The following is a 27,574-nucleotide window of genomic DNA, read 5'->3' on the forward strand; positions in this document are numbered from 1 at the left end:
AAAAAAAATGTTTATTTCCAATTGTCTGATTCATATTAAAAGACAGTGTTAAAGAATCTAAATCCACCTTATTTGCTCTGGAGTGCCTCCTGATGTGGCATTAGTTAAAGCCCATGCTGCTTCTTTTCTGGTACGAAATTCCGCTTTCTGGAGAACCTCAATCAAAACAGGGAAAATACTTGCATCTATGACAGCCTAAGAAGAAAAATGATCCCACAAAATTAGTGCAAATACTGTTTCAGAACTACTGTCACGTGGAGTACTGAAGTAAAGAGGCTTTAAAATCTGAGAGCAGTCCGAGTATGGCTCAGCAGTTATGGGTTTGCTCTTTGCAGAGGACCTGGGTTTGGTTCACAGCAAAGACAACAGGAGACTCCTGATGACCTGTGCCTCCAGTTCCAGGGGATCTGACACCCTGGCTACCACAGGAACCTATACACATGGTGCTTTACATAAACTCACTCAGGTACACACACACACACACACACACACACACACACACACACACACCACACAATTTTTTTAAATTTTAAAATGTAAGACATTTTCAAAAGAGTCTGTTTATAATCTGTCAACACTTTAACTGCTTTTTTTTTCTGAAAAAAGAAATGAGCTTTTGTAAAGAACGGAGACTATGTCAGTAAAATATAAACATCAAAGGTGATAAACAGTAGGCATGTGACTAACCAAGTGGGTGTTCTTTGGTTCAAGAAAGTTGACGGACCTAATAAACACTGAAAGCCAATAGAAAGATGATTCCTAACATTAATCCTCTGTCCAGACTGGGTCTCCCCATACAGTCCAATCTGGCCCCCAAATCATCATCCTGACTCAGTCTCTCAATTTAAACTTGATGTGACACATTTTTTTTTTTTATTTTCAAAACGAAAAATATCTTCTTCTGAGACAAGGTGTCCCTATTTGGCCTCAAAATCATACTTTCCTTCTGCTTCAGCCTCTTAAGTACCAGGATTACAGATGGGAGCTACAGTGCTCAGCAGAAACCATCCATTTGTCTAGACTAACTTTATGGTTCAGATACTTTTATAGATGTAATTGGTATTCCTCACTAGAATACTAAACACAAATATTATTTAGAGAAGAAAAGGTCATGTTGAATGTCGGGTATCTCAGCTTAGACCTTCTTATTGTCATTTCAACTCTGCAAGGCACTTACCTGGATTTGTGATCTGTTTCCTGCGGTGATGTTAGAAATGGTCCAGCACGCTTCCTTTCTAATTGACTCCTTCGGACTACCCAACAAGTGTAAGAGGCAGGGCAATGCAGAACAGTTCAAAATGACCTAAATTGGGTAAGACAAAAAACAAAAAGGGTTTTAGTATAAATGCAAAAATCTTATGAATTACTTAGAAGTACAGAAATAAATCTGAAAACAAAGAAATAAATTCCTCTCAAGGTAAAAATTAGGCAACTGCTAACCTTTCCACCTTTCTTTTTGCAAAGCTTACCTAGAGCTAGTGCAGTTCTCCACCAGAGTGGGAGTCAGAGACATGGCCTTCAAATATACAAATTAAAGTAACAAAGCTACAGCATCATCAGCACAGATTATGCTTTGAAGACTATTACAAAGTAGGAAAGTCTTGAAACTTATGATTTCTGGTCATACCCATAGAAACGTCTGCAAAGTTCAATGTAGAAAATTACTTGAAGAAAGATTTAGTGATGGAAGACAGGATTTAACCTCATTTTCAAAACAAATTACTGAATGATATTCTTTCCCCAACAGGTTTCTATAGCATCATAAAAATATTTCAAGTACAGAATAAATCTATTCTGCTTTCAGAATTTGGCTCTTATAAAGAAATAATAACTAATTAGGTGTGTGGCAAATGCCTTTAATCCCAGTATTAAAAAAGCAGAGATGAGCAGGTTTCTGTGAGTTCAAAGACAGTCAGAGTTACTAATGAGACCCTGTCTCAGACAAAAATCAACTGGCTTAAGTACTGTCTGCTTTGTCCTATATTCACAATCATCCACAATGACTGATTTACTGAGGTAGAAGGTATGCAGCATTAGGACCTTGAAAATTTTGCTGGTAAGTGCAGCGTATCCCAGTATAGAGAGCTACCCTTAAAATGGGTATTATGGACTGCTAATGATTACTCTTTTAACAACTTTGGTGAATATCAAAATAGAAGTCTAGCGCACATCTGGAGTCAATCTTAACCTCTTACCATTCTCCCAAAACAGGCACGTGTACATAAGTTAATCACCAATTCTGGAACCATTTCCTTGGTTATCTTTCCTTTGGCTTCATAGTCTGATTCTTAAGTACTATAACCTATGTATAATAAACGACAGCTCCTATCAAGTTTAATGGTTTTTAAACATACCTCAGGGTATCTGCCTTTCTCCTTAGGACCATGTAAATCTCATCTACTGAAGTGCTACTCTACTTATTTAGTTCCACCTGTCTACAGAAACTACAGATTTCTCATCACACTCATCTTTTCTATTAATCCTCAACAGCACTTACTGGATGATCATAGCATATTCATTTCCTTGTTAGTTTAAGTCTCAAGCTCTATTGATTTAGTTAGCTGGGCACCTAGCTTTATTTCAATGACTTCTACCTAGTTAAGATTCTGAATCAGACAGCCCAGCTTTAAGGTCTCCATCAGGTCACCCCTTGGAGCTTGTCCTGCAGGAGAGGAGGAACTGTGGGAGCCACAAGAATTGAGCACACCAGGTCCCAAAGGCCTAGGGACTCAACTAAACAGGGCTCATGGTAATTTTTCAGAGACTGAAGTGGCAGTCACACAACCTGCATGGGTCTGTGCTAGGTCCTGTGCGTTTATGTTATGGTTGTTGGCTTAGTGTTTTGGGAGATTCCTGACAGCGGAAGTGGGGGTGTCTCTGACTCTTTTGCCTGTTCTTGGGACCCTGTTCCTCTTACTGAGTTGCCTCACCTAGCCTTGATGTGAGGGTTTCTGCCTGGTCCTATTGTACCTTGTCATTCCATGTCCAATTGATGTCCCTGGGAGGCCTTCTCTTTTCTGGGGTGTGTGGGGAAATGGAGACGGCTGGGGGAGGAACTGGGAGGAGTGGAGGGAGGAGAAGCTTCAGTCAGGATGTATTGTATGAGAGAATAAATTAAAAAGGCTTTGAATTCTCTGAGAAGAACACTTGGTATATTTTGCACTGATAGGGTTCCATGATAGTACCTTCCCAAATAAGGTAACTGAAGCTGAAAACTGGGCTTACTGCCACTGACACCTGTATAATTATACTAATAAGGCCTTGAACATATAATCAAGTGATATGAAATAATAATGTTAACATGTGTCATGAATTCTGAACTTACCTGTGTTTGAATATCATCACCAGTCACAATATTACCAACTGCTCTTAATGCAGGTGACACAACTTTATAGTCATTGTGCCTAAAAATAAAAATAAAAATATTACACATTAATAAGTTAACATTTATATAAGTTGAAAAACAGTACATAAAACTTCCGTATCTGTCACTCAGAGATCCTACTCAATTTTTACTTACTAATATTTCAAAAACAAAAAATCTAATCCAGTATTATAAATGCTATATAACCTCAGTTTATCTTATTAGATTACATATTATATATACTCTGTCTTATTATTAGGTACTGAACTCTGGTCCTTAATTAAGACTGTATATCATGTTACACTTTGTCCCTATTCCAATTCCTCCTCTATAATATTTGATGAAGAAATAGTTGAGACCATGTAAAAATCCCATTCTTTAACCTATTTAATTTATTTTAGAGATTATAATTACATTTCTCCCTTCCCTTTTCTCACTTCAAACCCTACCATTTACCCCTTCCTTCTGTCCTTCAAACCACGATCCCTTTTTTTTACAAATTGTTATTGAATGCATATATGTTTATGTATACACATATTTCTAAATATACATGTACATTTTCAGGGTTGACTCCCTTTTCCTCTACTAGTGTTAGTATCTGTTTGCTCATTACCTGAATTGATACTTATTTGTATTTTTATAATCATTTTGAATGCTACCATCTTGACCATATGCCTTATCTGCCTACTGACCCAGCTACATATTTTAAAGTGGACTCTGGGGTTGTTACTAGTCACTAATTTATCATAATACATTAATGTTATTTATTCCCAAGATAATTGCTTTCTGTGTTCATCTAATTTTTCCTCATTCTAATCCAATAATTTCTCTAAGAAAGCTAGTTTCCTTAAGTGAACAGTGATATTTGGAGACAAAGAGTTGTGGCTTCAGTGTGCTCACTTATTTTTAGAGAGGTGTCCCTGGCCCAAAAGCCTTAACATACATATGCACACACATACTTAAACAGCTCCTTATTTTGAAAGTCATGAGTTTACTCTGAGGGATTTAGTTCTAATCTAACAGCAAAGCCTCTTTCCCTTCGTATTTTCTGATTAAAAGTCAGTTGCTTTGGTTCACATCTTCCTACATAAAGATAATCTGACAAGAGAGGCTACCAAGAATTGAGTTTTTGGTTTTAAACTTTGACTCTTATTTTTTTTATTTATTATGTATATAACATCCTACTTCCATGTATACCCACACACCAGAAGAGGGCACCAGATCTCATTACAGATGGTTGTAAGCCATCATGTAGTTGCTGGGAATTGAACTCATGACCTCTGGAAGAGCAGTCAGTGCTCTTAACCACTGAGCCATCTCTCCAGCCCCCTTGGTTTTAAACTTTGTTCTGGTCTGCCGTCTACCCACTCTAGTAGAAGTCATACCACTGCGCCTGTCTAGCTTTCGCTGATACTGTTCTCATATTGGAACACCAACCCTTTAGCCAAACTCTATCCTTTGTGCCTTCTGCCTCACTTGGGCTAACGAAGGGCTTTCTGCTTTGTTGTTCTTTGAGATAGGGTCTCACTATGTGGTTCTGGGTGGTCCAGAACTAGCTACGCCTGAAACTCAGAGATCCACCTGTCCCTGCCTTAAGTGCTGGGACAAAAGGCATGAACTACCATGCCTGGTTTGCTATTAATGGCCTTTTTAACAAAATGAAGATAATTGTAAAGAAGGTTGGAGGATAAAGAAGCTGTAACATCTTTTTAAACAAAACTTCCTTTTAATGTCTTTGCATGGAAAAGCTGTAATTATAAACAAATGTAGTAATAATTGGCCGGTAGGAAAAACATTATGGAGACACTAAATGAATTTCCTAGCTTTGTATCAAGTTAATTATTGTAAAGAATAATAAACTAGATTACTGGTTCTGTGAAAGCAATAACTCTATTCTCTCCTAATAACATTTCACATGTCACCTTTGGTACTAACAGACATTTTCTAAATGATTCCTGAGTTAAGGCTCCTTCCTTCATTAAAAAAAAGTTTAATTCATACAGAGATTAATTTATAGTTTCCTTATATTTCAGAATATATGTTAAAGGACTAGTATTTAAGGATTATAGGTACTCTCTAAAGGGTGGAGTTAGTAACTTTTTTAATTCTTCCTAAAGATGGTGACTTTTGAAATGTTTAAGGACATGATCTTAATTGTTAAACTTAATATACAATCATATAACAACTAAGTGTAAATTATAGTTACATCAAAAGTTCCACCAATCTTCGACAGACTCCAGAATCAATGACTACTTGAATTTTATCATTGGGCCCATCAGAGAGATAAGAAAGGGCCCAGCACACATCTGCTAACACATCTGGATCACTGCTAAACAACAATCGTGATAAGACGTTTAAGCAAGGTGAAACCTGTAAGAAAAAAAAAAAGAGTTAATATTTAATTATTCTCTTTAATATCAAGATTCCTTAGAAAATTGTAGAAACTTAGTTTAAAACCCAAATCTAAAGAATTCTTCTATTATTTCAAGATTATGATGAAGTATTTAAGTATCAAAATGATTATGGTTGCTATTAATTGGTTATTAACTAAAACATGTTAAAGCAATAAAATATTTAGTATCTTCATTTAATATTTAAGCTATATAGACATCCAGACTAAAAAGCCTACATGCTTCATATTAACAAATATTAGTTTTTTATTCATTACATGTGCTCAATACAAATAAGTTGAATAAACTTGAGCAGCAAAGATAGAGGAAATGTAAAAAAAAAATATTCTGAACGGTTTTCCAAAAGAAGTCACTATTGATAGCAAATATTTCTATTTCTCGTTTTATTTTAAGATGCTGGGACTTGAACTCAGGGTCCTACACATGCTAGTTAGCCACAAAATATACTGCCTATCCTGATCTCACTAGCCAGAAGACAGACCACCTATCCTTGTCTCAAACTTCAATATCCTGCCTCAATGTAGTGTTACAGGTATGTGCCACCATACTCAGCTCTATTTCTTTTTATTGTAATGAATAATGTTGTATAACTTCAACTAAAACAAAACAAAATTCAACAGGCGTGTCCAAATGCACACCTGTAATCCCAGGTTCTCAGAAGGCTGAGGCAGGAGGATGAAGACTTTGAGGTCAGCCCCCACTACATAATATTGTCTGAAACAAACAAGCAAAATCAAAGAAAATACCAGCTAAAACATGACAAAAAGAAGTGCCTTAACCCCTCTAGCACCGTAATTATTTCAATCCCTCATATAACTACAACTAATCAGTGTGAAAGTGAGCAAGGCACTTGACAGCTCTCAAGACTGTTTTCAATCCTGTGATCTCTGCTATATTCCTGTCAGACAGCCCTAGTTCATATGCTATTTGCAACCTCTGTGGTAGGAATAAATTACCTATTATCTGTATATCCAAATTTCTTCACTTGTAAAACAGACACAGTAAAGAACTGTTGGATGTGTAAGAACACACGCAGCAGCTAAGAACATGCCTGGCATCACTCACAGGGCAGCTCTTTTTCCCCATTCCCAGTCCTGAGTCTCTTACCAACTTACTTTGAATTCTTTTAACTGGCAACCTCCCATCTCCCTTAATCTTATCTCTCAGATAGGAGATACAGTAGTGGCTTCCATTTTCATTCCTTTTCTGTGGAAGATACATCCTAACCCACCCGTGGATGTCTGGAATCATGCACAGGTCTCTATGGCTTTCCTATATACACAGACATAGGTGTAATGTCTTTCTAGTTCAACAACAAAACTAGCATGAATCATTTTAGTTCTTTACAATTTTATGGACAAATGATTTTTCTCTTACCATAGACTTTACCAACCTCATTATAAATTTTTCTTTTCTTATTAGTCCAAAAATTTCATATTTTCATTTAAATGAGAAGCACTTCACAGCATGAACAAAAATTATTTGTAACAGGGTAGGAGAGCAGAAGGTTATGTAATGGTACATACAAAGGAGTGCAGTTTAAAGCTCATGAATTACTTATTTTGGGGTTTCTTGTTTGACAAAATTTAATATTGACACAGTATTATCTAAGGTATCAATCACACTTTTTAGGTAAACAAGTATTCTGATCCAGGATCTAATCAAGAATTAAACATTTTTTTACAGATGCCTTAAAAATACAAGATTATTATGGTAGTATAAACATGGAAATTATACTTACTTTAAGTACACAATTCAATATGTCTATTTATTTTTGGTATGTCATTTACATTGTAAAAATGAATACATTTGAATAACCAACATGTAACCAAATTACAATCTACCATTCTGAAAAATTTTCTTCTGCCCCTTGGTGGTCAATTTTCTTGCCTCAGACATTCCCCAATATGATTTTCATTCTTTTAGATTTATTTTCCAAAACATGTAAATGGAGTCATGAAAGATGACACACCTATAGACTCCTTTAATTTAGCTTAATGCTACTGAGATTAAAGCATGCATAAGTAGCTTGTTCTTTCTTATTGCTGAGTTGTAGTTACCATAAATGAAAGAACTAGACTACAAACATTTCTAACTCAACTCTAAGACATACAGATGTCTGGCTATGGCTGAGTTTCTGGCCAGAGGAGAAACTAGAGCCAAAGGAAGAATAGAAATCTATAAAATTTATTTAATTTGCTGAATGTGTAAACAGTGTCTAGTTAATAGAGAAAATAACAAAAATAAAAAGTCTACTCAATGTTAAAAAAAGAATTCTTACCATAAAGGCACTTATTTATGAAAACATTTCTTAACTCGTATATTCCACTCATACCTTACTAAAATTTGGAGGAGGGTTTTTGCCTCTACATAGATTTGAGAGGGCCCATACAGCATTTCTGGTGGTGGTAAGTCTGTTTGAATTTGTTAATAACCTGCCAAGAAAAGAAAAAGAACTGTCACTTTTACATTTACTTTTCCATTTCAACTATTTTCTTGACAGACTTTATAAGATATTTAAACTGGTAAGACAGAAAAGGCAAACTTAAAATTCATTAGTTTTATTAAAAAATATAGTTTTACTCTACAACTGGACCTTGGGAGCTCAGTCTGTTGCTCTGATGAGGGTCTCTGTCTCTATCTCCATCTGTCGCCGGATGAAGATTCTATAGTGATATTCGAGATAATCATCAGTGTGTTAGTGGGGCAAGGCCAGTATATTTACTTATTATGTATACAACATTCTGCCTCCATGTATGCCTGCAGGCCAGAAGAGGGCACCATATCTCATTACAGATGGCTGTGAGGCACCATGTGTTTGCTGGGAATTGAACTCAGGACCTTTGGAAGAGCAGAAGGAGGGAGAAGATGAGCAAGGAAGTCAGGACCGTGAGGGGTTGGTCCACCCAGTGAGACAGTGTGCCTGTTCAAATGGGAGCTCACCAAATCCAGCTGGACTGGGACTGAACGAGCTGAATGTGGCTGACAATGGGGGCTGACTGAAAAGCCATTGATAAAGGCACTGGGACTTGTTTCTACTGCATCTACTGGCTTTTTGGGACCCTAATCTATTTGGATACAAAGCTTCTTAGGCCTGGAGGTAGGGGGGGAGGGCCTTGGACTTCCCACAGGGCAGGGTTCCCTGCCCTCTCTTAAGGAGGGAGGGAAAGGGAGGAGGGTGAGGAGAAGGATATGGGAGGAGGGGAGGAAGTATAAATTTTTGAATGGAAAAAAATAAATATAAAAAATTCTAAGATATGACATTTAAAGTATAAATGAAAGGAAAATAATAAATTAGACTTTATCAATATTAAAAAATACATAGTTCTATTTTCTCAAGTCTGAATCTAATATCTAAACATTTAAATCATAACAGGCTGAAGATAATGGATATCAGAAGAAATGTACAAGATTACTTTTGATAAAATAATGAAAATACTATATTATACACAATCAGAAAGCAGGGAATAGTGAAGGTCAGCTGTTGGCAAAGGAAGTTCTTAGCTTTTATTTTAACAGGTCTTACAATGTGTTCTAAAAACTTGTTTGCAATGAATTCTGATAGATTCTAAGAAACCAAGTATCAAAAACAAGAATGTCTCTTCTCTCAGTTCCCTAAGAAGTTATTAACAGTTTCCCCACACTTACAACAACATCACGGTTCAATATTCTGGTGGTTTCAATGAGACTGGCCCTCACAGGCTCATATATTTGAATACTTAGGTTCCCCGTAACTGGTGACCATTTGGAAAGGTTAGGAGATGTGGCCCTGGAGGGTGAGGTGTATGACTGTTGGTGGATTTGAGGTTTCAACAGCTTCCTACCATCCCCAGCTTACTCCCTGATCGTGGCCAGGAGTGTGAGCTCCTAGCTGCTGCTCCAGCCACCATGACTTCTCTCTACCATGACAAACTCTAACCCTCTGGAACTGCAAGCCCTGACCAATTAAACTTTGTTTGTTGTTGTTTTGTTTTGTTTTTTGAGACAGGGTTTCTTTATAGCTTTGGAGCCTGTCCTGAAAGTAGTTCTTATAGACCAGGCTGGCTTCGAGTTCACAGAGATATATGCCTCCCTCTGCCTCCCAAGTGTTGGGATTAAAGGAATGTACCACCACCACCTGGCCAATTAAACTCTTTTGCAAGACTTTGGCCACGGTGTTTTAGCACACTGATACAGAAGTAACTAATACAATTACTTATATTTTTTCTTAATCTATATGTTAATTATGTCTAATTAGGAGATGCCCAAGATAGCGAAATGACTTAGCAGGCAGGCACTTGTCACCAAGCCTGACAACTAAACCATCCGCAGGATCCACATGACAGAGATGGAGAACTGACTCCAACAAGCTGTCCTCTGCACCCTACGTGCACACACACTAAATGGACAATAGCAGATTCCCTAATATGACATCATACTAATTCTTTATAGCTTAGAGAAAGAGAACACACACCAAAATTAGCCATGTAATTTCAGGAGTTTATTGACCTTCATAAAGCTGCTAGAAATACTGAGAACCTAGGTTGGGAAAAAAAAATCCCATTTTGAAACGACATCAGCAAAAGTGGTCAAGAAGGGAACTCTGAAAAACTTCTCCTGCCCCAGAAGCACCACAAAAAAACAGCAAACAACAACACCTAAACCGCGATGCAAACCCCGTGCTTATCAGTTTTGTCAGAATTCTAAAAGACAGCTAAATGCTTACAGCCATGGAAGGACTGAAACGTCTCTCTGAACTTTTCTAGTGTTTTAATTCACACTTGCTCAAACCCATCTCACTAGTCTGCCAGCTGACTTTAAAATGATATATTTTTTTCTCCTGGAGGGTCCTTATTCCAGAGGACTAGAGCAAGAGCATACACCTTGTTTCCAGGTGCTTATACATTTGTTGCCAGCTTTGTGGGGACTCTGAAAAATGGGTACAATGTGTATTTGTCTTTCTTTTGCCTATCTGGGAAAATTCAGATGTGGGAAAGTAGCTAAATGTCTATTAGGAAAAAGCAGAAACCTCAAGTAAGAATATAGGGCAAATGGGAGACACTGAAAACATGGAAGGAAAATTAGAAAGTGAAACCCTCTGGGGAAATAAGCCATGAGAATAGCTTTCATGTATCAGACATCAATATAGTAAAACATCTTCTGGTCAGAGTACACACTCAGGAAAAGACCTAGGAAGGCCCTAGCCATCCCCCGACTTTCAGACTTAGCATAAACAGAAAGTAAGGGCTGAGTCCACAGTGCTATCTGGCCCAGCTGAGCACCACAAGTCTGATAACATGACGACAACTTTTAAAACATCTTTTTTTAAAAGAGCTAGAGAGTAAACTTGGCTGCTAAGAGCACTTATTGTTCTTGCAGAGGACCCAGATTTGAGTCCCAGCATCAACATGGTGATTCATAACTAGGTGCAGCTCCAGTCCCAGGGGATCCAACTATCTTCTTTTGATATCTGCAGATCAAGTACACACGTGGGACATAGGCATACATGCAGGCAAAACACTCACATATGAACTTTAAAAAAAAACTTTAAACAAGCAACTATAGTAAGGATCATTAGGACCCAAGAAAGAATAATCTGAGTTCTATTATAATCAAAATGTGCAGTTTTCAACAAGGAATTAAGAAGCAAAGTTGAAAAAAAAAAAAGAATTAGACACTGGATTTTACCACAGATGCTTTACATCTATTATCTTAAATATGCCCCCCCAAATACTAAACTACAGACCAATACTCCTTATGAATATACATATGAAATTTTATAATGAAGTTCTAGGAAAATTAATTCCAAGAAATTATTTAGTAATTAAAGTTATTAAGGAGTATCACCCTAGGGTTTTTTCATAGAAATTCAAGAATGGTTCAATAGTCATATATCAACGTTAACAAGATAAAGAAAACATGATCAAGCCTATAAATTGATACACAAAAAAACTAAAGGAAACCAACATTTTCATAATGAAAAACAAACAAAAAATAAAAGGAAATCATTTCAACATGATAGAAGGAAGGAAGAATACAAACTGGAGAAGAGAAAATGAAACTACTTCTATTTACATGTGATATAATGTAAAGTATAGAGGCCGCTTGTTCATTTTCCGGCCGCCGAGACTCCCGAAATAATCACACAGAAACTATATTATTTAAATCACTGCTTGGCCAATCACTTAAGTGTATTGCTAGCTAACTCTTACATCTAGTATTAACCCATTTCGAGTATTTTATATTTTAACACAAGGCTCATTGCTGTGGAAGCACATTCTGCCCCTTCGGCCAATAGCTTTTAAGATACCAGCCTACTGGGGTGTGGTCTCTTATACTTTAAAAAGCAGCAGGAACCGTGTGCTCGGCTCCCTTTCCAGCTGCTAGACTCTGTTCCTGTTTGCGCTCAGAGGACTACTGTGATCTGTAAGTTTTCCCCTTAAATAAATAACCCTTTTAATATCCTAATTCTGAACTGGTGTGGGATTGTTTTACAGCATCAGCTTGTGGCCTACTGGCAAAGTTTCAGCATGTGTCTGTCTCTGGCAGCAGCTCCATGGCTTCTTCCTGACTCCTCCTTCCTTTTCTCAGCATTCAGTTTAGTTTTCCCCACCTAACACTGTTCTACCCTATCAGGCCAAGCCAATATCTTTATTAACACATGGTATTCACAGCGTACAGAGGGGAATCCCACATCAATATAATCTCATACACAGAAACTTAATGATCTGTAAGGTCGAGACACATAGTAAGACCTAGTAGCAAAAAGGAAAAAAGAAGCTACTAGTTACAATAAATAAATTCACAAAGTTGCAGGGTGTAAACTCAACACTTTAAATTAACTGAATCCCCATATACTTCTATGACAAGCTTAAAAAAAATCAAAACAACACTTTTATTTACAACAAAAATAAAAAATATGTTCTTGGGCTATTAATGAATAAATCCATCACAAGTTAAAAACACTGCAAGAAAAAAGATATATAATGTATCTAACCTATTAGTATGTTTGAATCTTAAATAGTCTCCAAATGCCATGCTAACAATTCAAATGTTAATAGAACCTATTGGAGGTGGTACATGATAGAAATAAATTAAGTTACTGAAGGAATGACTTTAAGATCTGGGGACTTTGGTCCTTTCTATATGTTAATTTTGCTCCAGACGGCTAGGTCAGCAGTCAACATCCCTGTTATGATGTTCTTCCTCTGCAGGGGCACAAAGTAACCCTGGCAAGTAATCTTGTACTGAAGCCTCTCAAACTATGAGCCAAAAATAACCCTTTCCTCCTTACAAGTTCATCACAATGATAGAAAACTAATATACCTACCTAAACAGCTTAGCAACACAGTACTCTACAGAGGGTCAGTTGTTTGTTCTCACCTTATGGCTAATTAGAAGCTGCAGTTTGCCACTGCTGCCTGGAATCCACAAGAATATCACTCACATACTGCTAGTCCAGGAAAAGGTCAGAGGTCATAAAAGAACATCCATCAAATGTATTTCACTGTTAGACCATAAAGCCAATCAAGCATATATTCAAACAATGTGAGCTAGAGACTGTTTTAGAATAAAGTTAATCAAGGCATAAGACTTGTTTACTAAAAACTACAAAATATTTAAAGCCTTAAATAAATTATATTACAGCCCATGTTTTTCTATTTAAACAATATTGTTAAGAAAATGATGTGGGATACCCCTCTGTATGCTATAAATATCACTGGATAATAAAGAATCTCCTTTGGGCTATTGCAGTGCAGAACAGGGCAAGGCAGGAATTCCAAGCAGCTAGAGGAGAGAGTAGGTGGAGTCAATGAGAAGCCATGCAGCATGAGGCCAGATGAAACCTTACCTAGGTAGGTCACAACCACATGGCAATACACAGATTAATAGAAATAGGCTAATTTAAGATGTAAGAGCTAGCTAGGAATACAATAGAGTCAGTGGTCAAGCAGTACTGCAATTAATATAGTGCAGTGTGATTATTCCGGGTCTGGGTGGCTAGGAAAGGAGCGAGCAGTCTTCGACAACAAATTGGTGCACCAACATGTGCCACCTAAATCCATCTAAAACCTTAGAGAGCTTGGCAAGGAATTCTACACACACACACACACACACACACACACACACACACACACACACACAAAACTCCAAAGTTTAGCCACATTTTTTTTTCAGATAGACAGGGATTGCGGGTGGTAAGCAGAGGCATGGCTCCTTTAAGAGAGGTCTTCCTGATACAGGATTAGCAGCCAAAAAAAAAAAAAAAACAAAACAAAAAAAAACAAAAAAAAAACCCCATAGCAGCAGCTTCCTGGTTCGTGCTTTCCAGCACAAACTCTGGCACGTTCAGGAGGCCAAGCACTTGAATGGGGTTTGTGGGCAGCATGCTTCAAGTTACTTGGTGGCAAAATGGGCCAACTGGTTTCCAGAGTTGAAGTGGTGAGGACAGCTCCCACCCAACAGTCTCAGAGGCAGTGAACAGATCTCTGTCGTGTTGGACTGGCAGAGTCAAATGGCAAAGCAGTCTTAGTCCTAGCCACGCTGCTTAGCATTTTAAGAAGCAGTCCTGGTCAGAAAATTATTACAGATACGAAATAAAGACAAATACAGATGGAAAAGACCTCTAAATGGGTTACAGTGTTTGATAAATGTACATAGGCTTGAGAGAGAGAGAAAAATATATATAGACAGTTATAAAAGTAAATGGTTTTAATAACTAAAAGTCTTCAAAAAGACAGAGTACAGTCATTGATTAAAAAAGTACAGAAAAATAAGCCATGTAAAGATGGAAAAATACACAGATAGTCTGGATTATGTATATTATTGTGTTTTCTTTTTTTATTTATTTATTATTTATACAATATTCTGTCTGTGTGTATGCCTGAAGGCCAGAAGAGGGCACCAGACCTCATTGCAGATGGTTGTGAGCCACCATGTGGTTGCTGGGAATTGAACTCAGGACCTTTGGAAGAGCAGGCAATACTCTTAACTATTGAGCCATCTCTCCAGCCCTATTGTGTTTTCTTTGAATTCTTGGTCTGTCAATGAGCTAAGTACAGAGACATACTTGATTCTGGGGGCTGCTAAGCTAAACCAACATATATAATTTAAAGGAATCTTGACTTCAAAATTTGAGTCTAAGGATATGCTGCTTTGGAAAAGAGATTCTTCTTTTGTTTCCACAGAGGATGAGAACCTGTGGAATCTACCCAGACTAATGTGGTTTGATGGACCAAGACCCCATGAAAGGTCACTATGAATACCCCCCCCCCCCAAAGAAAATACTTTGCCCAACAAAAGCAGGAAGCAGTTTGGAGAAAACTATGCTCAAATTCCCAAATATTGTTTATAAATGTTTATTTACCTTTAAAGGGGATATACTATAGAGATGAATACTTTGCACTGGTATGGATCTTGGTCTATTGATACAAACTTAAGGTCAATTTTTTAAATATATATTTCTGCTCTTGATTAAGATATTGTGTGTTTGTGCAGCTCATTTAAAAATATAATTTATAATTAAGAAATATAGGTTAATAGATAATCATCTATAATATTTAATGTTGTAGTCATGTTAGTTAGGTTTTTCTAATATATAGAGATATATTTCAGTTATATAGGTATTCTTCAACTCTTTCAAAGACTAACAGAATATGGCATTTAAAATGTTTTAGAAATTTAGGACTTTTCATGACAATGAGACACATCTGCTCCTGGCAGCACAAATTACTTCAATTGGAAGATGGGCATTGAAGATGTTCCTTATGGAGTTTGACAGCCATTTGGGAAGAAACTGCTCTTGCTTGAACTGCTTGATGGTAATAAACTGGACATGCAGGACCCACAAAAAAATGACTGCTGAAGTTGCCTAAAGAAGGTGAGATAGTCATTCAGGGTTCCTGCTTCATGAAAGAGTCTGCTAGACATTCTGCAGGACACAGAAGAAAGCAACTGATGAACTTTGCCAGTACAAGGCATAAGAGATCTTCAAATTTCCTGCATCGTGGAAGTCTGCCGGATACTACAGGTCTGTAGGCTGAAGATGGGTACCCCAATGTTACAGAAGAACTTTGGGTGGCTGTCCAGGCAGTGAGATGTCTCTGTCAATTTCAGAGTTTTGGAAGTTGCTTACAATGTACTTCCTGATGACTTAGGTAATATTATATCCTTCTGGGGTCTTTGGTGGAATTGAAAAATAGTTATAGTTTTCATTAGTTATGATAATAGATAAAGGCGATATAAATATTTTAACTATAATTCTTGCTTGATAACTGTTTTGTTGTATGTAATCTTGCTATGTTAAAGTTAAAGCCTTCCTTTTTGCTTAGACAGAAAAGGGGAAGTGATGTGGGATTCCCCTGTGTATACTGTGAATACCACTGGGTAAATCTGCTATGGGTCTATTGTAATACAGAATAAGGCAAGGCAGGAATTCCAAGCAGAAAGAGGAGGAGAGAGTAAGCTGAGTCAATGGAAAGCCATGTAGCTGCCGCAGAAGACAGATTTCAGATGCTGGATGGAACCTAGCTGGTAACCAGCCACAACCAGTGTGAATATTTCAGGCCTGGGTGGCCAGGAAACAAATGAGCAACCTTCGACTACAAGAAAGCAATCTACAGATTCAAAATGGCAATTGCTTTTTGAAAAAATGAAAAGTTATTCATCCATAAAATGAAGTACTACTACATGAAACAGAACAGATGAAACCTGAAAACAATACACTAAAAGAAACACACCAGACACAAAGATGATGCTGTATTGTTTAACTTAAGGCATATACAGGTAAAGATAGTAGATTTTAGTGCCCAAGAGCTGTGATGCTGAACTGGGATGTGACGGCTTAATGAGCATTAGGTTTCTGAGTTGAATAAAAATTCAGGAAGTAGAAAGTGTTGCTAATTGTGCAACAGTAGCAATCTACTTGATGCCACCTAATGGAAGAACAGAGTGGTTAAAATGAGTTGGGCACTCCCAGTACAAGAGGCGAGTTAGAAGGATTGCCAAGAGGCTATCCTAGGATACATACAAAGTTCCAAGCTAGACTCAGCCAAGTGAGAGACACTATCTAGAAAAAGAAAAATGAAAACAAACAAAAACAAACAAACAAAACACAAAAAAAAAACTAAGGAAAAAGGGTTTCTTTAATGGCACAGTTTGAAGGTAAAGTCCATCATGGGGAAGGCCTGGCACAACTCAACACAGCAAAGCCACCATCTACAGTAAGGAAGCAGAAAACAGGCAATACTGGCATGCAGGTCACTGATCATTCTTATTCAGCTCAGGACCCCAGCCTATGGAATGGTACTACCCACATCAACTGACTCTTCCAATGTCAATCAATGCAACCTAAAAATCCATCACATGTATGCATGTAAGTTTATTTCTGGGTTATTCTAGATCCTTTCCACTTAATAATCAGTATTACCATCAGATAAAATAGTAAATTCTATGTTATCTGTATTAAGAAAGAAAAAACCTAACTACAGGGAAACCCTGTCTCGAAAAACAAAAAAAAAAAAAAAAAAAAAAAAAAAAAACAAAAAAAAAAAAAAAAAGAAAGAAAAAACCTAAAACACTGTTCTGAAGATTTTCCTATAAACAGATAAAGCTTCTAAAAGCTACACACCGTTTAAAAACAAAAGTAATATTTTTTTTTAACTTTTATACTATGGCTTAAGTTTTTTTTCGGCAAATATTTTAGGCTTTTAGTTCTGTAGCTACTGAACTCCACTGATACAAAGCAAAGCAAAAGAAAACAGATATCACTTCAGGGAGTAAATTGGCCAACCGATAATATATTTATTATGATTTAATATGTTATTATGAAAAAGTATAAAATTATGAAGTTAAATTATATTTAAATAAAGTTGTGTTAGTATATAGTCTATAGAACTAAGACTTATATTTATGAAGAATTAAATTTGCAAAAAAATAAATAAAACTTCAACCAAAAATGATCAAATGACATATTAATAGAAAAGGCATATATACTTAAATATTAGCTGAGTGAGTTTCAATGTAAAAACAGATTAATTCATCATCATTTCTCGGCTAGTGACCACAAATGGTAGCTAACATGATTAAATCCTTTATTTTTAAACTTTCCAATATTTTGTTTGCTAAACCCCCCAAAACAGGGATTCATGTAAGAGAATGATCTTGAACTCCTAATCTTTCTGCCTCTACCTCCCAACTGCTGGGATTAAGAGTGTGCCTCACTGTATGTGACACACTTCTCAAATGCTGAATGAAATTTTCAACTTTCTATGGTTAAATTTTGTAGCGAAACTCTGGTATTTTCTAACATTGTTTCTGAAGTACATTATGTAAACATCTGGCAGAACACAGCTAGATAGTTGGGTCTTGATCTCTATTGACTTAGGTTTGTTCAGTTACCACCAACAAAGACCTTTGCAGGGCATTTAAAAGAGATCAAAAGCTAGCAAATGCTTACAACATCATAAACCACTACCAATCTGATAAATTAACAAGCAGAAAAATAACCTAGAGAAATAGTACCAAAAGTATATAAAGAAACAAAATGCCCAGTTAATCTATAAATCAAATAAATCAGAAAAATGTCACTTGGAAAGGACAATGACCAAAAAGTAAGTCTATAGTAGTAAAACTGTAGCAAACAATTCAGTGGTCTGCATGCCACTGGTTCTTAATCAAGTTTATTTAATCGTATTTTCATGCCAAGAAATCATTTCTATGGTGTTGTTTATTAGGACAAAGGGTTTCAAACTAGTCTAGATATTTAAATTTATTCTATTTAATTCCTCCCCTGAAAAGGATTGAGAATATCACACAATGATATTTTTTCTTCCAATCATCTCTTTGATTAGTTTTTTCTTTCATAATAATTGTCACTGAAATTTAATGTACAGATCTCTCTTTCAATTTATCAGTTTTTTAAAGGACCTTATATCACAGCATAATGTTCTTTTAAATATCAATCAGCTAAGACTCTCACTCGCTGCTCTTCCAGAGCTCACTTCCCAGCACCCACATCAGGCAGCTCACAACTGCTATAAACGCCAGGTCTAGAAACTCTGACAGCCTCTGCTGTTCTCAAGAACCTGCACTCACATGAACATGCTCCCAACACAGACACACATACATAAAGATAAATCTTAACAGTAAAGCATCCAGACAAGAAACTACTTACTCAGTCACTGTAAGTAAAAAGTAACTTCCAAGCACTAAATCAAAAACCTCTTGTGGTCATTGTTCTGAGGACATTTTAAAATAAAATATAAAATTCTATAGACATCATAAGTACACAATTTAAGTATTAAAGATTCCATTTTATGAGGCCCTGAAAAGACACTACAGTGGCTAAGAGCATTTGCTATTCTTACAGAGGGCCTAGGTTCAGATCCTAGCTCACAACTTCCCATATATAACTCTAGTTTCAGGAATCTAACACCCTCCTCCTTTGGCCTCCATGGACAACTACAATCAGGTGCACACACCCCTATCCCCAAACACACACACAATATATACATAACATTTTTAACCTTAAAAAGTTGTTCATACTACGGGACCATTTAAATGTTGTTATACTATAAAGTAGTGGATGTCCTTGTCAGAATTACTTTAGCACTGAAAGCATCATGTAAGTGGTGATTACTAAGAAGTACCAATAAGAGAACAGAGAAGACTTGTTTGTGTGTGTGCATGTGCACACGCGCACATGAGTCTGTGGGAGGTGGAAGGTGGGTGGATGTGTGTGTGTTTCGAGACAGGGTTTCTCTGTGTAGTCCTGGCTGTCCTGGAACTTGCTCTGTAGACCAGGCTGGCCTCGAACTCAGAGATCCACCTGCATCTGCCTCCTGAGTGATGGGATTAAAGGTTTGTACAACCATCACCTGGCATCATAAAAGACATTTTTAAAAAAGGATACAATTTGAATTTTTTTTCTTTGGTTTTACCTACTTTTAAATAACTTTTGGCCTGGCCAATCATAAAACTACAAAATAAAACAATGTTTGAGAATTTAACTGTTATATAGAAATGGAGGAGTATATAATTTTGTTTTCGAAATGCAAATTTAACTTATGATAAACTGAAACAAAATACTTACTCTAAAAGAGGTGGAAGTATCTCACAATTCAAAACAAAATCCCTGCATTCTGCATTGTCACCAGCAATGTTACCAAGTGCCCAAACAGCCTGAGAAAAATAAAACATTGCTCTTAAGACAATATCCTAAATCAGACACTCTGTGCTAAGAGAATTTTTCTAAAGCAACAATGTTTTCAAGGAAATGTGAAAAAACAAAGGCAAGGAAAGATGAAAGGGAAGAAATTTTTAAATGAAATGCTACCATATTTTAAATCATAAGGTAAGGGCACTTAGGTTTTCCTTATATTCTAGTGAACTCTCAATAATATTCAAAGAAGAGCTTAAGGAATCTATTTTGAATCTACCAAGAAAGATAAATTTATCTAGAAAATTTTCTAATTATACTAGAGATTTACTCCTCTGCCAAGAAATCTAGCTAGAATGGTACTAATTTCTGAGTAAGAGTTAAAAAAAAAAAACCATAAGCTGGGCGGTGGTGGCGCACGCCTTTAATCCGAGCACTCGGGAGGCAGAGGCAGGCGGATCTCTGTGAGTTCAAGGCCAGCCTGGTCTAACAAGAGCTAGTTCCAGGACAGGCTCTAAAAAAGCTGCAGAGAAACCCTGTCTCGAAAAACCAAAAAGAAAAAAGAAAAAAAAAAAAACATAGTATAAATAACTAAGATGAGAATTAGATGAACACTGAAACTTTAAGATTAGTCAATTTAGTATAATTTTGAAAGCAAATAGTAGGGAATTTTAATTATATGAGTGACTATCCAAATGAAAATTACCATTTTATCATAGTCTCACTTTAAAACTTTCATAGAAACACAAAAGTATATTATGTTTTCAACTTGGAAAGTCTTATTTTAGAATTTAAAACATGAATCATTATTTTTAACATCTATTTGAGATCTAAGATTAAAATTAAAAAAAAAAGTTTAAAACCAGACCAAAAAATACTTTAAAGATAATTTTTACTATCTTATTACTAAACCTTAATAACATTATCAAGAGGGGGGAAGATATGGTGACGTGTACTTTTTATCCCAGCAAGCACCTTGGAGGCAGAGGCAAATGTATCGCTGTGTTTGAGGTCAGCCAAGGCTACATAGGTTGCCCTGCCTTAAAAAAAAAAAGTATTCTCTCTCTGTAGGTGGGGCTATATTTGCGCAATCATCTCCATATGCTTTGACAAGGTAATTCCTTTTCCCTAATAAAGTAACCAGATAGCCCAGAAGCACATAAAAAACAATACACGATGATGTCCACATCTATATTATTAACATTAGTAAGCTAAGAAAAGCAAATGTACAATTAATGAAGAGATAATGAGTTACTGAAAATATGAATTTGTGTTGGATAATTAGTAATACTTTCTTAGAAGAGTAATTAACCTCCTAAAAAAAAACTACCCAATATTAGTGGCAAGTGGATACAAGTTTCATGAAACTAAATGATGAATGGAAAAGGAGATCACCAGATGAGCATGCACAGCCAAAACAAAAGTACCCAAAACTTGAGTTTCTTTAGATGGTTCAATCATGTTATCAAATTTTCTCTCTTAGAAGAAAACTTTGAAAATTAACTACTGAAATCTATCAAAATGATTCAATTCAAAGTAATATAATTTTTTTTTAAAAAATTAAAATATGCCCTGTACATGCAGAGAAGGAGTCAGAGCATTCCAGACATAAGCCCTGAAGCCACCCACATCTCCCTGTGTGCTTTCACATATAGAAAAGTGGATCCTGTGCTGAGACCATTCTCATCAAAAAAAACAGAATTATGGCCAAAGCAGTTCATTCTTTCCCACTTCTGACATGAGAATGAAAAAAAAATTAATGTATTTTAAATAAATGTTAGGCAAATTGGGAATAATAATGAAATAGAGATCAAAATTACAAGTAGTATTTTCAAGAGAAAATTAAAATCTCTATATACAACACGCGGCACAAGTTAGGAACTTACCTGCTCCTGCACATCTTCATGTTTCGAAGTGAGAAGTTTGATGAAAATTGGAACAGCTCCAGTTTCAATCACTACCTTTGTATGCATAAAAGTTCCAGATGCTATGTTAGTTAATGCCCAGGCAGCTTCAAACTAAGGAAAGAAAAGTGAAGTGAATGACAGAATAAAGGAAAAGTCACAAAGGATAAGGAAGTAGAAACAAAGTAAAAAGGCTGACTTATGGTTATAAAAAATATTGAGAAATCAAGTTTATAGATGGGAAAACAATATTTAAATAAGCAAAAAGATTCTTCAGATTGCATGAACTAAAACCAAAAAGAAGTATATTTATAATGCCAAAAATATATAAATACAACTGGTATTCTAAAGCGGGCTCTTCAAAAACAAATGAGATACTACTTACGGAGTGAAAGAATCATAAAGCTACTTGCGTCCTGGGGGATCAAGTCACCCCAACCTCATTTAAAAACATGAAAATTAGAATGTGAGACATTTAGGTGTTTGTTCAACAGAGGTTTTATTGTAAACAGAGGTGGGACTTGAAGTGTGGTAGTCTTTCATACAACAGGACCTCTGAAAGACGGAGAAGAAAAACCCTGAGAAATAGCTTATATTTCACATCAGTGGAAATGATAGCCCTCCCTCATCAGTTGTAAATAAGAAAACAAACAGAAAGTAACTACAGGTTTACAAATCTGACCTGTACCCCTAAGAGAATGCATTAGGAAGACTGGTAAAGTCACACCCTACTGAAGAACTGAACAAAATGGAACGCACAGCCATGGCATTAAAGCTGGAGTGATGGCTCGGTGGTGAAGAGCATGGATGCTCTTACAGAGAACCCACGTTTGATTCCCAGCACCAAAATATGGGTGCTCAATCTCCCTGTAACTGCAGATGGATGCCTCTGACCTCTGCGGGCATTGGACTCGGGCAACAGATCCACACACACAAACACAGCTGTATTATGCGGTAGCAATGACAACTGTTTCGATTTGCTACAAATGTGAAATAGCTGTATATTCGTTTGAAGTCGCTAGTTTTTAAAAGTGTACAAGCCTAACAAAAACTGACTATAGACAATATGTCCCACAGGAACCTAGTTTGAACTTAGACTAATGGTCTGAACTAGCAGATCAACACCCATTTAAGTAACAGTATGGAGTGATCCCCAAATTACTCTGGTAAATTTCATCAGGATCGAATAAAGATTTAAGTTCCCAATGTTCTTGCATACACACCACACTGCCTGCAAAAATGCTATGCTCTCATGGAATATTCCTTCCTTCATCCCCTGTCAGCTGCTCCATCCTGTGTCCCCAGAGCACTTCCTTCATAGCCAGGCTGCAGTGCTAAGCACACTGTGCTACTTCTTAGCTCTCAGGATGTTTACCTTCTGCAAGGCACTTGAATTTCTGTAAGCAGGAACAATGTCTTAATTCTGGACCTACAATATCTTATATAATGCCTGGCTCTCAAGTTAGCACTCAATAATTTTATTTATTTATGTCCATTCATTTCTTCTTTCATTCACTAGAAGTAAAGAGCCAAATAATAATAAATATCAGAGACCTGCACTTTAGTTTGTACTCAACAGTTTTTATAAAGCAGAGATAAAATCCTATTACTTCTTATTCAAAATAACTGACCTGAATAAAACATCCTTTTCCTCAGAGACTCTGATTAGGAATTCTAAACATTTTTTTTTCACATTCACATGTATTTCATATTCTTTTGCTTATACCTAAAATTGGGGCCTTTCCCAAACTGCTCAAACAAGTGGCCCACCACTCTCAGCTGTAATTTCAACAACTGTGTCTCACAGTCCCTCACTGACAACAGCACTGAGTTTAGAGGGAAGTCCTTTCCAATCCCTAAAACATAAGCCTGACTCTAGAGTGTATACAGACATCAAAGTGAGGAGTGTTATCTCTTTGTAACATTAAAATGTTTGCAATCTCCACTAAATTATCATCAGTAGCAAATGATTTGGGAGATTGTAACCATATCAGGGTTTAGAGATAATGCTCTCTAGGAAAAAAAATCTAACTTTGATCATACCAATTTATTCTTTAAAAAGATCAGCTGGAAACATTTTAAGCAGTTCTTTAAGAACCAACAGAGGTGGATGTGGTGGCTAGAGCCTTTAACTTCAACACATTAACAGGGGAAGGCAGACCTCTGTAAATTACATTTAAGGTCAGGGCTACTTAGATAGACCCTGATTCAGAAAAAAAATAAAGAAGCTTAATAATGAGATTAACACTTTAGTTTGAGTTTTCTAAAAGAAAGTAGCTGGACTGGAGAGATGTCTCAGAGGTTAAGAGACAGGCTGATCTTCCAGATGTCCTGAGTTCAATTCCCAGCAACCATAATGGTGGCTCACAACCATGTATAATGAGATCCTGTGCTCTCTTCTGGAGTGCAGGCATACATTTAGACAGAACACTGTATACATAATAAATCTATCAATCTTAAAAAAATAGTTTACAAAGGTTGACACCTATAGAATTTCATTAACATTAGCTGTGATTTTATGCTTCCGGGAACTGTTCAATAAAATAATTCCTAGCAGAAATTAGCATCATAGCCATGCACACTAACCAAGAGTGATACCTACTTTTTCTTTAAGGGTCAAGTATTTAATTAATGCTTACAATATAGTTAGCACTGAAACCATTTCCACTAGAAACTCAGTCATTTCTAGGAGATTTAAAAAGAAAACTTCAGACTCACTTGTAAAGTACAATTTTCATTTCTTTCAAGAAATTTCACAAATCTCTGTACAACTCCTGGTTTCTGTATAACTTGATCTATTGGTGGATTGGGTTCTAAGATTTAAAAAAGAAAGGATGTTACATAGACACAGAAAAACAATGAAATGATCCCCATTTCACACAATATGCATCTCAGCTCCTTTTCCTTGAGTAGTGATAAAACAGCCTGACCAAGCCAGGGTGCACACCTTTGATCCTAGCACTCAGGAGGAAGAGGCAGGTGGATCTCTGTGAGTTCGAGGCCAGCCTGGTCTACAAGAGCTAGCTCCAGGACAGGCTCCAAAACTACAGAGAAACCCTGTCTTGAAAAACGAAACAAAAAACAAAAACAAAAAACAAAGAACGTTAAAGGAATAGTTGCAGTCCATCACAGCAGAGAAGTCACAGCAGCAAGGACATGAAGCAACTGGTTACACTGCATCCAGAGAGAGCCACATCCTCTACTCAGCCACCTCTCCATTTACACAGTCAGTGCACAGCTGCAGCCAGAGGACAGTGCTAATGGCAGTGGACAGGTCTCCCCATCTCAGTTAAGGAAATCAAGACAAGCCCTCACAGGCATGATCAGAGGCTAGTCTCCTAGGTGATTCTAGACTTTTAACAAATTGCAAAGTAATATAACTGTCACAGATGGCATACGTTTCACTAACCTAGGTGTAAACTCTTAGCTGGATGTAACTGCAGATAAATGTTCTCATTACTGCAGTACTTTTTGCAAAGCAAACTACTTTTTCATTAACTGCAATGATAGGTAACTAAAATATATTTCCCAATATGAAATATATTTAAGAGATCATCCTTACAAAATGGGAGAATCTGAGTCTAATACTCCCGACCCCAACGAGAAAGTCCTCACTAAATCCTTACAGCACTACCCTCGATTTCCAAGGATGTTCCCTCACTAGTAATAATCATTCACTTACCTGTCTCAGTCAGACAAGATTTTATTTTGTCTAGACATTATTTATTATTTATAGAAATGCTATTAAACTATCTAAAAACCATGATTTTTTCATGAAATGCAGACTTTTGAAAATCATAAATCCTCATGCAATTCAAATAAAATTCAAACAAATGTATTTAAGTACTGACCAACTAAATACAAGGAAATCTTTCTTCTACCTCTGCTTCAATAAACAGTGCTGTCAGTGGTTCAGTAGCTTCTGGGGTGGTGTTCCTGTACGTCTTCTATTCTCTTCCTAGAAACGGACCTCTTTTGTTAAACTCACTAGTCATTCACGATTACCACTTAAAAACTTCAGAAACTCCCTAAATTCTTTTCTCCTTTGTCCCACACCACACTTTAGTGTGTCTATGCGGTTGCTTTTGTAACTTTTCTTAAAGGAAGCATAGCCAAGCCACATACACCTATCATGCTCAACCTGACTGGTACTAAAACAGCTGTTCATCAAGTCCCTTGAGAGAACTCGCAGTCAGTCGAAATTAATGAACAAAATTATGTCCATTAAATTTTTTCCTTTGTGCTGTAAATGAAAGTCCAGATTTTTTGAAATGTTTATCCTTTCCCCTATCTTACAAAACATTAGTAGACATTTATGCCCCTTCAACCTCTATCTTTGAAAGTGTCAGAATTTTTGGACAAGAGTTACCAGCTTTATCTTCTTTTTTTCTTTTTCTGATGGAAAACTCTAAACTTTCCTTTTTTAAAATTTAAAGAACAGAAATTTGTGTTGCTGTCTTTGAGGACAGAGGTGATGAGATGGCAGATGAAAACAGGATGTGTGGTTAGAAGGCAGTGAGAAATGGACACTGGACCATCAGTATCTATAAGTAAACACAGACGCAGACCTGTCACTTACATAAGAACACAAATGCAGTCTCTTTGCCCAAAGTTCAAAGCAACACTTTTTATCATTCCATCTAAAAGAAGCCAATTAAAGTGCACTAGAATTATCAGCTAATTTAACACATACCATGAATAGCTATTGATATTACATAACAAAATAAAAGTCTATATAAGCTTATAAAGGTGATGAGCTATTATAAATAAGATTCATAGACATTTGGCAATTTAAATATAAGCAAAATAGGAAAAAATATGCTCCAGCACTGAAAACAAAGAATAATACAGAACAGAAAAGCTTTGGGAAAATCTCTGCAAAAATGGAATTGAAGAAGTGTAACCCATAATTTACATTACAAGAGTGGCCATAATGGATAAGCAGATAAAGGGATTTTAGCAAAGGTTTATCATCTGATTTAAATCAGTTTTAGGTTTAATGGTAGGCTATGCAGTAGCCAGTGGCATACTTAAATCTGCTTTGTGGCAACTGTTAGAATACTACTTAAAGATGAAGAATTACAAGCTGCCTGCTGTTTCTGCTAAGAGTTCTATTTACAGCTGCTTCCCCAGGTTAAATAAAAATATAGTAAACCCAAAATTCTCCTATCCCTGATAGACTTGGCAGAAATCCATGTCAATCAGTAAAAGAGAGCGTTTATATCCCCTGTTTTATGTCTAACATAGGCTTAAAAATACAAATATTAAGAAGAAACGGTGAAAAATAATTGACATATAAAGCTTAATAGAAACATGACAGTTTGAAATTACAGAAAACAGTTGTCTTACTAAAACAGTCTCACCTCAGAGAATGATGATACAGATAACAGAAAGATTAAAATCTTTCAAACTACATTCTTACTTTAAAGAATCAAAATAAGTTCAATAATAATAAAGATGTGGTAGAAAAATAATTAAGAACAACTTCAAAATTCTCAAACATAATCTACAGAAATCCTATCAGTTGTACACTATGCATGTGTCAAAAACAAATCTTGAAAAAGAATATAATAAAAAATTTGAATCAGATAGCATAAATATCAACTGCAAAAATATTCTAAAGTGCAGAGATAAAAAGAAATCATTTCTGATTTCATAATATTTCTGAACGACTGGAAGATGAAGGATGAGATATGAAAGCTAAATGTAGTCATTAAAAAGTAAGATATATTTGATAATTTTCTCTTACTAAAGTTTT

The 27,574-nt window shown here is 36.2% G+C and overlaps 1 protein-coding gene across 3 annotated transcripts in view; it reads right to left on the reverse strand.

Annotated features, from left to right (window-relative positions):
• The window catches only part of Kpna5 (karyopherin subunit alpha 5), a 49,141-nt gene that overhangs the window by 10,097 nt on the left and 11,470 nt on the right, over positions 1-27,574 (reverse strand). For all 3 annotated transcript variants that reach the window (XM_038340006.2, XM_038340005.2, XM_038340007.2), the window contains exons 5-12: positions 24,535-24,629; positions 21,799-21,930; positions 19,847-19,935; positions 8,111-8,210; positions 5,571-5,734; positions 3,326-3,404; positions 1,178-1,303; positions 68-195 (exon numbers count right to left, since the gene is read on the reverse strand). In XM_038340006.2, coding sequence (XP_038195934.1) covers positions 68-195; positions 1,178-1,303; positions 3,326-3,404; positions 5,571-5,734; positions 8,111-8,210; positions 19,847-19,935; positions 21,799-21,930; positions 24,535-24,629 — 913 coding nt within the window. The remainder of the gene's footprint in view (positions 1-67; positions 196-1,177; positions 1,304-3,325; positions 3,405-5,570; positions 5,735-8,110; positions 8,211-19,846; positions 19,936-21,798; positions 21,931-24,534; positions 24,630-27,574) is intronic.

Source organism: Arvicola amphibius, chromosome 8, assembly GCF_903992535.2.
Source record: "Arvicola amphibius chromosome 8, mArvAmp1.2, whole genome shotgun sequence".
NCBI classification, from domain to species: Eukaryota; Metazoa; Chordata; class Mammalia; order Rodentia; family Cricetidae; genus Arvicola; species Arvicola amphibius.